Genomic DNA, 13,069 nt, shown 5'->3' on the forward strand with positions numbered 1-13,069 from the left:
AGGGGACCAAATAATGACTGGTGAGAAAATGAAGTGTTGTGAGCCTTTATAATATTTTTCTTATTAGTTTAAATATTGAGGAAAATACCATCCAAAATAAGGACAAAGCAACCTAAATTGTAGTGATGAAAACTGATATAAAAGAGAAAAAGAAAAAAGAGAGAGAGAGAGAGAGAGAGAGAGAGAGAGAGAGAGGGAAAAAGAAAAAAGAGTTTGTAAAGAAAAAATATAGTTCAAATTGTATAAAAAATAATAATAATAAAAAATTATTACTTTGATTCCACAAACTGGAACGAAGCACAATTATCAGGAACAAGAGTGTTTTGCTATCTTATTCAAAGAGGAGTTATTGAGTATGAGTTAGATTTACAAAATACTCCGTAATATGTGTGTGTGTATTTATATATATATTTGGCATATTAGCCGTGTAGAAGTTGATAGATTGTATAAGATTCTAAGAAAATAGAGAGTTTTGAAAATAGAGTGTCGTAGACAGTAGATATTAACCATTACCATGTCCGAGAGGGTGAAATAGGCGTAAGTGCGTAGTATGGATGGTTTTGAAGATTGAATATTTGATGCAATCCTACAATTGCCATATAGATTGTGTCGAAGATTAAGAGTTGACAAGTCATATGGGTTGTGTTGAAGATTAAAAGTTTAAAATCGTAATCAGAATCGTTAATTTTTGGATTAAAATTATATAAAAGTATTACAATATGTTTGTTATATTTTTTAAAAATATATGTTGTTTTATATATTATTACAAGCATGCCTATTATGAGCAGATCATTTTTTTTGAGCTGGGAGAGCACCATCATCTTATAATTCAAACAATTAGGATAAAACAAATTAAATAAACAAATTAAAGAAACTAATGCGAGAAGGCAAAGGGAAAAGAGAGAAACGAGTCGATAAAAGAAATTGCTGGTGCTTAACATCTTTTTCTCTCTTGAATTCATACAAATAATAAGTATATCTATAAATAAATATTGAATATAGCATTGATATTGATATGTTTACTAAAGACTACCACTATAATTTACTCTCCTTTTTTTTTATTTTATATTGGGATGAATAAAAAGTGTTAATGAATTTTGGTGGAATCACATTTAAGTATTTTAAACTCAGACTCTACTAATTATTAAGAGACTTATAAACAAGATTTTTTTTACAAAATAATAATAATAATAATAATAAATAGAGAGATCAGTCTAAATTTTTATTGTTAAAAGGTCAGGCTCCCACCACTGCGGGTTTAGATAGGTTTTGATGTACAAAGTCTAGATAGGGTTTGATGTACGTAATCTTAACTCTGTATGCAAAGAAGTTGCTGCCTATTTCGAATCTGTGACTGTGACCAGTGACCTCTAGGTCTAATTATAAATTCAAGATACAAATAAAAATTGGATTCTATGTTACCTCGATGAACATAAAGAAGCTTTAAACCACCATCACAGTGCATTTTTGCCAAAAAGAACCAGATTGCCAAAAATATTTTTCATAGAATGCATGTACCTACAAAAAATCCAGTGACATTATGATCTAACTGATTTATCTCCTCCGACCAATCGCAGATTCGAGGAATCCAGAGCAGAATGATCTGTGGGAGCAGTTTTTCTTCAAGGGATCAATTTACAAGGCTCAGTGGGATTCAATTCCGAAAAATATTTCTTGATTCCTGAAGCCCCTTCCTTTTTGGGGATCCAAGACGTGCTTCTCTTTTCAGTAGAATGTGCCCCTGTAACACCAGCCTCTTCTCTAGCTATGACCAAACCAAAGTGGTCCTTCTCAAGATAATGTGAAGTTCACAAGCTGTAATCAATAGGTTTTGTTTACCTGATTCTTCAATAAATAGGACCATATCCCAAAACAACTTTCAACCTCAATTAAAAGCCAAAAGATGATTATTAAAAAAAAAAAAAAAAAAAAACAAAGAAGGGAAATTTAAAATCCTCTGAGACCTCAAAAAATCCACAAAACTGTCCTCTGATTTCCTTCTAGACATAATTTATGTTAACAAATATACATATTTTGAAGCAACTTCACCAGAAAAGATTACCCATAAAAATCCCCTCTTTTATTTATTCTTTTTGTTTCTTACCATGTTTTTTTCAGCCATGCACAAATGCAATTAAAAAAAAAAATTCTACTGACTGTTATTCTTATACATGAATCCATATATAGCCCTCACAATTCGTAACATTCAATCGTTAACAGAAATATTATTATAAGGATAGTGCAGTGTCATTAACAAGTTCCCGCGAAATGAATAAATACTAGAAACAAAACAAAATGCCCAGTCGTCACAGAATTGACACCATGTTCCCTCCACAGGGAAAATAAAAGAAAAAATTAGTGAGGCAAAGAAAATTGATGTGTTACTTATTATAATTAGCCAAGCAACGTTTGTCTCATATTGTAGTTGTGCACTCATTGATGCAGATACTGTGCGTCAACAAGAACATGTTGAGTTTTTAACATTCTGTTGATCTCTAATGATCAAATTAATTTCAGAAGAATGTGATAACACTGGATAAAGACACAAAACTCTTTGTAATTTCATTTGATAACACTACCTCTAGCAAAAGAATAACTTGAGTTTTCTACATAACAAACCGTTTAGGATTTATCCATTTCGATTCTTTTGTCAAACCCATAATCAGAACCCATCAGGAACTGAGAATTCTAAGGTAATAAATTTCCAACTAAAACCAATTTTTTACTTTATGAGGTAGTGGGGTTGAAAAGCATTAGCAAAAACACGGTAATGCAGTCCAGCTCCTATGGGATTAACTAATGATACTAATACAATAGAAGTACAAGAAGCCTATAATCTAACATTAAAAGAACTCAAAGTCCAGATATTTACCCCCAGACTTCATGTCTGTTCCCATGATCCTTTTACTGTTGTTGCCAACCCCAACTGCGTCCACTGTCCCGTACTTTGCCGGAAGCTCAGCTTCCACTAGTCTTGGTACCTCTGGTGGTGTACTGCAACGTATCAGAGCCCAGTTTACACCTTCAAAGAAGGGGTGCTGCTTGATCTCAGTTGCACCCCTCTTAACTCCAAGCCGGTGCTGGGGCTCCTTCACAAGCAAGCCCCGGATCAGATCCCGGCTGGCATAACTGGTCGCTGGTGAGTCAGGGAATCTGAGCTGCTGCCCTACCACATTAAACAGTGTAGCACGGTTCCCTGAACCCTTGAATGGGGTTTTACCATATAGCAGTTCATGCAAGAAGATGCCAAATGTCCACCAATCAACGGCACTGCCATGGCCTTCACCCTTTATGATTTCAGGGGCTAAGTATTCATGGGTTCCAACAAAGGACATGGAACGGGCAGAAGTAGGCTCTGCAACTAGCTCAGGCAGCATATTGGCAGGCAGCCCAGGCTCAGCTCGAGGTTTTCGGGATTTTTTCTTGTTCTTTTGAGGAAAGATTCGGGGAATGAAGCATGCTGGCTGGATGCATACTGATGAGGGTTCAATACAGGCAGGCTGGACACAGAATGCACCTCCGCTTCCTCGTTTGGAGGGGTCATAGTCAAATGAGGAGGTTTTGATGAGGGTGGGTGAAACTGCACATCGTAGGGAAAGGTCAAAGTCAGATAGCATTATGTGGCCATCGTCACGTACCAGAACATTTTCTGGTTTCAGGTCCCTATACACAACTCCAAGCATATGGAGATACTCCAATGCCAACAAAACCTCTGCAGCATAAAACCTGTTTACATGAGGAAAGACATTAATTTATTACACTGATTTTCCAGAGAAAAAATAGAAGTGGGAAAAAAAATGAATTGAGAAAACAACATAAGAAGACAACAAATTCATTATCTCCTTTCTTTTCTTCTTTTTTTTTTCCTTTCCTTTGTCAGAAGCTTCTCCCATTATTAATTTAATTACTCGTTAAAGATCATCATCATCGCAACCAGCATTTAGAGTGAAACAGAATTATTAAATAGAAAGGAGAATACACAGCAGACAAATCATACAATTACCTACAACTGACTGGAATCAAAATCACAAGTCTCCTTGGTAGACCAGAGAGCCAGTTTCCTTGTACAGATACAATGAAACACATTTCCTAAACCACAGCCGGATATCAAAAAGAAATTTTACACCACAAGAACTGAACCAAGGTAGCATACTAATGTAAGCAGATGAGACAAGGTCACAGGCTGACATATTATCATGTGGTAAAAATGGTATGCCATTTTTGTTTGTATTTTTGTCTTCTCAAGGCCTTGTTTTCAATAATTCTTTATTCCATCCTAATTCCCAACGCTAGTTAGCCTACAAAATGCATGCTACATCAAGATTCACAATGCCAATAAATTGGTTCAGGGCAATCTTATGTCACAATATTTTTGGCAGCTACATTTTTTTTTTTAGCTGACTTCCACTAAATGAACCTGAACCATGGTCACTTCTTGAGTCCCCACTTCAGCTGCATATATCAAGATAAGAAACAAACCAATTCACCCCAAAAAGGAACATGTTGGTTTGCTTCGGCTCTCAGATTGGAGAAGCTGCTTCACTTCTCAGCCATTCAATACCAAGCATCCATTTTCTTACCCATGCCTTTGGTCCTGTTCTTCCAGTCCTATATATGCAGTAGGGAAAGACGAAGATGAGAACTGGAAAAATTATAAAACCACAGTGCTTTGACCCTTTATCCTTTGGCCATCCAGACTCAGCACAAATTCTATCAACCAATACATTATTTCTCACACTTAATCTTGTCAGCTGGTCCACCTAATAAATGAATCAACAAGGGAGAACCTAAGTTGAAGACGACATTAAAAATTACCAGAACAGGGGATCTATAGGTCAAAAATTAAAAAATGGATGAGAATACTAAAAGCTATTCAAAAATAAAAATACTATATGCAAGTGATTTGGTTAAAAGAGGCTTACACTGTGATATTATTCCACCAAAGAGAATATGATACCAAGCATGCAGTACTACCAACAATGGTAAATAAATAGATCATTTGACATACAGGTTTGCTTCTCTGATAGGGTTTGTTTAATAAACAGAACCAAGCTGACCTTGGTTGTTTATTCGTTAAAAAGACCCGAGACAGGACCAAAATCCACAGAGAATGAAGCAAACAGCTCACCGCGTCCAAATGCAAGGAACTGACCTCATTCATCAAAGTCAGATGCTCCAAAGATTCCACATCAAGATCCTTTCCTTGCCCCTATAAGAACTAATGACTTTAGAACTTCTCATTACAACAATTAAAAGCCCTGTGTCATCTTCTTCTAGGACTTAAACAATCAACAGACCAATCCTGTTTCAGAAGCATTCAAAAGAGGTGTTTAACTGGATCAGTGTCGCACTCAACCAAAACCTAAGCCAAACAACTATAAAGAAGGACTCAGGAAGGCTAGCAGCACTGAAATGGTAAAGATAGCATTTTGTGGCTGTGAAGACATTAAAGCCTCACAAATACTCATCAAGCATGAGAGGACCTTGAGTGGTATCATGAGAGCAGCACTATCTGACAGATGATTTTGATTGACGGTAAGAGGAGTCTGACCACAAAATTGTCCTGAGGACAGAAAAGTGAAAATGTGAACTGCATTTGGAGTCAAGACATCTGTATCAGAGGGTAATGTATTGAGCTGGAAATAGTGAGGAAGGGTAACAACTACGAGGATGGTGGGGAGGAGCGGAGGGAATCAATTCTTCCTTCAACAATAGAATCAGCACCAACACACTTAAAAGTTTTGCTTTATCTCCTTCTAGTGTGCAATTCTGGAGTTTATCAGCATGATCTTTGTGCTCAGGAAAGTCATCGGGATTAGTAACTAAAGCAACTCAACAAAGGCTTACATTTCAATTATTTTAAAACTTGGTCGAGCAAATTCCAGAGTGTGAACTTGTGGATGAGAAATGTTTGGTAAGGCAGAACATCAGTTTTGCCCAAGACATCTCATCCTTGATCAGGCTAATATACATCCTGCAATGAGAAAATGAAAATGTGTGTGTGTGTTAAAAGTGCACTTCAAGATACTAGTATTATTATTTTCTCATATACTCGTAGATATAGGACCAAGGGAGGCAGGAGCTGACCAATGCTTCAACACAGCCCCTTCTCCCGGGTGACAAATCTTTCCCGTTATTAATAAAATTATTGTCTTAATCACAAAAATAAATATCATTTTGAATATATGTATAGTAAACATGTTATTTTTTATAAGACATGCACCCCTCTCCACTCCCACCCCCAACTTAAAAAAAAAAAGAAAAAAGCAAAAAAAGACACACTACTCCACATCCCAACTTGAATCTCAACTCTGCAGGCTACTGGCATGTTATCCACATGTTTCAGACACTAAAGGGTTCACTTTGTTTGGGATGAACCCAAAAATACTACCTGGGGTACTTCCCTCGGAGAGTGGCATCTTTATAAGCACCTCCCTCTTTGGAGATAGAAGGAGATTCAGCTCAAACTAAGAGCTACAGGTAATAAAATAATAAAATAAAAGTGTGATTGTAAGTAGGACAGAGGAACCCATTACTGATTCTCATACTTCCTTCAATAATAAGTATGTAACTGGAACTGTTGAGAGAGAAGAATAGAAATAGCAACTATACATAAAGATGGAAGATAAATTGATCACAAAGAAAATGTGAACAATTAAGAATTTTGATTTCTCACAAATAAGATCAGCGTGGAACTTCAGTGTCTAAAACACAAAGCGAGGGCTTTGAAGCATGAAACTCAAAGGTCCCGTCAAGGTAAAGAACAGTTATAGTATAAATACATAGCAAATGTAACTCCATTAATTACATGGCACACTTAAGTGTTATCACACTACATGTGAATTTTTGCAGTATCGCAAAATTTCCTGGACCAAAATGTCCCACTTTTTGTCTTTAAATGATTCCAAGTAATAACTTCGCGGTTATATTGACTCTCTGTCTGTCTCCCTCTACAGTCAGCAACAATAACACTCTCCTCTTGCCCTGGCCAGGAATAGTGAATGCTGGAGCCGTCCTACACAATCTTCGATGCCTTTTAGAGTCAGAACCAAAGGATTCCCCCAAAAAAAATAGACCAAACATTGCTCACTCCCCCTCTTGTGACATCTGAAAGCCTATATATAAATGTGTAATTCTTGTGACTCCTACCAAAATTTACATAAAATGGCACTACACAAGTTGGAAGTAAAGCGTAGAAGGTCCCAGGGGCTGGAGAGAGAGAAAGGGAAAGAAAGATTGTTTTGCTAAAATAGTAGAAGAAAATCACACTATATGATCAGAATTTACATTAAATTTGCTTCATCATTCAAATTGCCAATTGCTTTTTGAAAAAAATCTCTCGTCTGCCCCAATTCACACATATGGAAACCAAGGTTTAAGAAACAACATTTACGTGTCCATAGGAACTTCCAACCAGTCAAGATCACAAATAAATGAATGTTCCAGTTCAACACTGCTTCTGCCATCACTTTAATGTCGATTACAAAAAAAATACTAATGATAATACTTAGAAGGAGAAGTGTACTTGGTTGCTAACATCACAATCAAAGGCACTTGATTCAACTTTAGGTAACCTAAATTTCCAAAGCTCTTGCTTGCTCTTTTTATTTTTAGGTGATTGAAGACACCATGCTTTTTATGCAAAATGAACAGCCTGGCCTAATATTCAAGCTTACAGCATAAAAAGAGTTATACATAATAACAAAAGAATGGAAGCCACTGAAGCCCTTGTCAAATGATGCAGGAGGGAACCTAAATTAATTATAAGAAAGAATGCTGTGATGCTAGAAACTAAGAATTCCTTGAATAGCAGAGAAAATATTAACACCAAAACCATACCGTGCAGCATACTCTGAAAAATGTTTCCCAGGTTGCCGTTGCCTCAGGGTATGCAGATCCCCTCCTGGACAATATTCCATGACTAAACATGAGAATCTATCTGTCTCAAAATGGGTGTACAAAGTCGGCAAGAATGGATGGTCCAGCAGCTGCAAAATCTCTCTTTCTGTCTGAGCCCTGGTCAACTTCTTCCTGCTTGCAAGGGATGCCTTGTCCATCACTTTCATTGCAAAGTAACAGCGCGTCCCACTCAACTCAGAGAGATACACGCTGCCGATGTCACCACAACCGAGCTGTTTGAGTAACCTAAAATGACTCATGCCCAAAAGGCCATCCCGTGCTCGGATGGCAAGAATAGCCTTCCATCTAGGATCATTCCCTTTGTGAGGTTTATTGGCACTCCCTGTAATATTACTCCAATTACTGTCATCACTAAGACCACTGCTATCACTTGCTCGGCTGGCACTTGTCTTTGCACTCTCAAGAGAATCCCCGCGAACACTCCCTTTTGTACTCTCACAATTCCTGTCCATACTAAGCATGCCATCACTCATGATCCCATCACTCCGATATGTACTGGTGCAGCTATTGACAATGCTCATAGCTGTTACCACACCAGTACTATCAATGCTACTGTGTGGACTTACATTGCCACTTGGAGGTAACGAAGCATCCCAAACACATTCCTTCTCCTCAGAATCTGGAGGAAGTAAGGTGTTTTCTGTGTTTTGTGATGGTTGGGGAACTGAAAACGGAGAAGAGACTGCCCCTAATTCATTTGGTTCTTCGACCAAGCTCTCTGCAGGTGAAAGAACAGATGGGCTAGGTTTGATGCCAGGAACCCGAATTGAAAGATCTTCTAGAAAAGGACCCTTCATTGACAAGCTCTTCACCAAGCATTTACCGTCTGACTTATTTTGACCAATTGGTACATACACTGGTCTCATTAGATCTGAATCGATGGGTTCTGGGGGATGACTAGCCCCAGAGAAAGAACTAGGGCCACCTTCCTCAAAAGAATCATCACTGCCCTTTAATGTAGCAACATCGGGCATAAGTTCCTCCTGCTCCAGCAAATATTCTTTTTTCCATCTTCTTAAGGGAGCAGGTGAGTCTGAATCTTGAGAATCCCGTGCAATTGATCGTCCTACATCTTCTCTTACTGAAGTTGTGCGAGCAATTGACACCTGACGAACAACAGGCAACTGCCTGGGATGCGCCTTTGACTCAGGAACTCTTTCCATCTCTGATCACTGTATATCATTACACAGAATTCATGCAGCGGAACAACCTGTAAAGGGTAGCAAATCCAATTTAATTGTAATCCCACTAAAGCATTTTCTTCAGTTACCATCTAACCAAACTTGTATACAGTAGGCTCAACTACACTTACGGTATGAACATTGATAATTCTAGTCTTATCAAGCATTATTCAACAGAGTTTTAACCCTCCCCAATATCATGGATAATTAAAGCAGCATTATTATCTTTTCTAGTGAACAATTTAATATGCACTCTGAATAATACAGGTACTAATCATCAGGGAAGATTTCTTTAAAAAAATGTATACAACAAAAGCTGTAAGTGTATCCAGTGATTGCTCAATACTCCATATGGTCACTGTGTTACCATAAGAAGAGAGAGAGGTGAAATCTAACACTAACAGCCACCTCAATCCAAAATTTGCACAGAATTATAAAAATGAAATGGAAACGATATATATATAAATATTTAGGAAAAAATGATATATATATATATATATATATATATATACAAAAAAAAAAAAAAAAAAAAAAAATCCAGGATAGCACATTTAGGAAAATTAATAGTGGTTCACAATAAACAGTTACCAAAATCGGGATTGTCCTGAGACTCTAATTTCATTTTCTTCATCAATTCCAGTAAGCACACAAGGTAACTTGTGTATCTATCTCTAATTACATACATACACTAATTACATACACACACACGCATGTATGCTATAAAAGAGTCTGAGCAGCAGATTGTTCTAATTTACACTAACCTGTGCGCATGAGACCTGGATGGAACTCCAAAAAGGCACCCAGTATAAAACCCTAATTTACAAAATTCTCAGTAACCTCACCAGATCAAGCAATAAAATGAATGAGCATCAACTTAAATCCCTAACTTCACTCGTAATCAAGTGAAAAACAGAGAGGTCGAGAGAAACAAGAACATAAACCAAATATATCAACGTAAAGGCTCCAAAAAAGCAAAAACCGCAAGCTCCAAAAAGCAAAATGCGAAATTCTCTACGTTACCATCACCTCACATTTCCAATCACTGACACAATTCCCCTGACTCCACGCAAAATCTTTCAACAAAATCAACGGTAATCAACAAATATAGAATCCAAAACCCAAAAAGAAAATCAGAAGAATCAAAGGATATTCTTAGAAATTGAGAAACAGAATCGAGTCATCACCAGTGAATAATAGGAATCCGAATAGATAAATCCTGATCTGGTCTCTGAAATGTGAATTTAGGGTTTTCTAGAGCTCCACCAAGTAGAGTAGTTCTCTTTTAGCTGAGCTTGAACTCGGTTCTCTTTCTCTTTCTAGTTTTACTCTCCGAGAGTTTGGAATTGTACAATGAAAAAGGAATAGAGAGATGGAGAGAGAGAGTGTTTTCAGTATTGATTGATAGAGCTGGAGCTCTTGTTCGATTTTCTCTCTCTAGAGCTTTCTCTCTCTAGGAGGAGGAGCTCTGCAAAGTCTGCAACTAAAGGTGGTTGTTTGTTGATTGCTTTTGCTTTTTCTCATATTTCTTTGTTACGAGACACTTTATTAGTCAAGTTTTAATAGTAGCAATAGTCGCAGTAATGAGAGTGCATTTTCTAGAGATAGAAAAAGAGTTTTATAGAGAGAGAAATGAGAGTGTATTTTCGTGAGAGTGTATTTTCGTGAGTGTGTGTGTGTGTGTGTGTGAGGGAAATGTGACTGACTGAGTTGATCGGCGAGGTGGTGATGGTGAGAAGCATTTGCTGGTGAATAGGCCTGGGGCCCACAGACAGTGTCAATGTTGGGCTGGGCCCACTAAATGGGGCCCACTTATGTTCCTTCTTTGGACTACACGTCTTTTCAGACGCCCTCTATTATCGATCCTATTCATTATTGTCCCGGGTCGGGTTTGGATTTGGTGATTGAGGAGTTTTGTTGCAAGTTACAACGCTACTTTAAGCGCGTGCATTTGGTGTTCAATTTGTGTGTGTGTGTGTTTTTTTTTTTTTTTAAATAAAATATTAGAAGAATTTGTATTTAATTCTCTGTCAATATACTTTTAAAATTAATGTTTTATTCTCTATTAATGTACTTCAAAATATATATATAATTCTCTACTAAGAGCACATTAATTTAAGAATTATTAATGTGCTCTTGATTTTTTTATTATCACGCCCCATAATAGGGTTCAAGCAAGTGTCCTCATTATAATATTGCTTTTTTGTTTTTTGTTATTATTAATTTTGTAATAGAATTTTGATTATTTATATTGAATAGTAACTAGGGTTGCAGATTCAACCTAACCTAAACATAATCAAACAAAAACTTTGGACGAGTTTGGATTTTTATTTTTTATTATAGTGTGAATTAAGTTTGAGTTAAAAATTCAATCCAACGTCAATTTGAGTTAGTTTGAATATGTTTGTCACGTAATCTAAATACTCCGTACATTATATATCATTAGCATCAATTTTATGAGATGTCCTACAAGGGACATATCATTATCATCATTATTATAGTAGATTTATTTGATGATTGTTTAAATGTTTAGTTTTGTATTAAGATTGTTATTATGTTTTAAATATTGTTTTAGGTTGGTATGTTATTTTTTTTTTTTTTTTTTTCTAATTGGTACTCACACATACATGTCTCTTCTGAGACTTGAACCACTGACCTCCCTTTGGGAAGTAAGAGACCACTGGCCCGTTAGTAATTTTTTATTTTTCTTTACATTGTAATTTGAAAAAAAAAAAAAAAAAAAAAAAAAAAAAACTATTTTTCATGATAAAACTCAATAAAGTTAACTCGAGCTTGAAAATCACATTGTAATTAATAATATATGTTTGGAAGTTCTCCACTAGCATTGATCATGACATGTTTGACAGTTATCTTTTATACATTTGGACTTCGCTTTATTTTAAGCATGTTTCTAATAATGAAGTACTTTTATGATAATTGTAAAGTCACGTGCTTTTGAAGGATTTTGGAGGTATTTTTATTAAACAAAAATAAATAATAATTAAAATTTTAAACTAAATTTACTCTAATTTAAAATATAATGAATTATGACAATCATTTAAAAATGCATTTTGCTAATTGAAGAATACCAAGCACTACCCAATGGATGGGCCAAAGGGATATCGTCTCAGCCACGCCTCTAAGTAGCGCGTTGGACGGGGCAGTAGTCCTGGCAGTTCCACGTCATCACACCTAAGTTTGTCTGGTGTTTACGAATGAAATGTTACAAATGCCCTTCCATTCGACAGCTTCCAACAAGAATATGAGCCTGGTAGATGAGGTTAAAATAGACTGCCAAGAAAAAGACGTGTGCGCGTGCACGCTCACTCAGTGTCCAACAAAGCACACGAGTAGCAGTAATAAAAAGGACAAAAGCGTCAATGTGAAGTGAAATACCAACGAGAGAGAATGGTGTATCAAAAACAATATACGAGTCAGGAGGCTCAGGGACTGGTCGGTTCTTCAGTTCCTTTGCCAGTGGTCCCTCTCCACGGAGGTGGCCACACGGTGCACAGGAAAGAATTCGGATCCCTCTAACATATTGGGTACGCCCGACCCATTATGCATCGGACTTATCCGAATCTTATGTGTTATGCAATTGCAAGTTGTGTATGTACTATTCAAATGAATTAGTGCATCGGGACTTGGTGCACGGAATATCTATTTCCTCTTTCACATCTTCTCTTTTCTTCCCGTGAACAAATCCCCTTTGGTCTCATTTCTTGTCTTGTGTTGTCACGTGTTTAATACAATAATTTTACGTGGTGAATACAATAAGCTATGTTTGAAAGTGCTGAATCGGTGTTCAGTGTCATCAATTAGATATTTTCAAATACAATATAACTTTAAATCGATAAATGTGGTGTTATATCATATGCACAATATCATCTAAATAAGAGAGAATTCATGTTCACCTCTCTCAATATAAATAAATATACCTACAATACTAAAAATAGTATAATTTAAATAAT

The 13,069-nt window shown here is 36.5% G+C and overlaps 1 protein-coding gene across 2 annotated transcripts; it reads right to left on the reverse strand.

The window, feature by feature from the left end:
- Positions 1-2,499: 2,499 nt before the first annotated feature.
- Positions 2,500-10,795, reverse strand: LOC132299180 (serine/threonine-protein kinase D6PK). Of its 2 annotated transcripts, none has more exons than XM_059795661.1 (3): positions 10,286-10,795; positions 7,840-9,130; positions 2,500-3,726 (listed from the first exon to the last, which is right to left on the reverse strand). In XM_059795661.1, the coding sequence occupies exons 2-3, from the start codon at positions 9,081-9,083 to the stop codon at positions 2,844-2,846; spliced, it is 2,127 nt and encodes a 708-aa protein (XP_059651644.1). In that variant the 5' UTR covers positions 9,084-9,130; positions 10,286-10,795; the 3' UTR covers positions 2,500-2,843. The 2 variants fall into 2 exon arrangements, with proteins under 2 accessions (XP_059651644.1, XP_059651645.1); XM_059795662.1 differs by lacking the exon at positions 10,286-10,795 and adding an exon at positions 9,863-10,277.
- Between the last annotated feature and the right edge of the window lie 2,274 nt (positions 10,796-13,069).

The sequence above is a fragment of the Cornus florida genome, unplaced genomic scaffold (assembly GCF_030987335.1).
Source record: "Cornus florida cultivar Cherokee Brave unplaced genomic scaffold, ASM3098733v1 CherokeeBrave_3.0.0_Hap2_Chr03, whole genome shotgun sequence".
NCBI classification, from domain to species: Eukaryota; Viridiplantae; Streptophyta; class Magnoliopsida; order Cornales; family Cornaceae; genus Cornus; species Cornus florida.

What these genes read in the sequence shown, in the direction of transcription:
- LOC132299180 (XM_059795661.1), bottom strand. Translation starts at nt 9,083, where the DNA reads ATGGAAAGAGTTCCTGAGTCAAAGGCGCATCCCAGGCAGTTGCCTGTT. An exon ending in TTTTCAGAGTATGCTGCACG is followed by an intron (nt 3,727 to 7,839) that starts GTATGGTTTTGG and finishes TCATGTAAACAG; the next exon opens with GTTTTATGCTGCAGAGGTTT.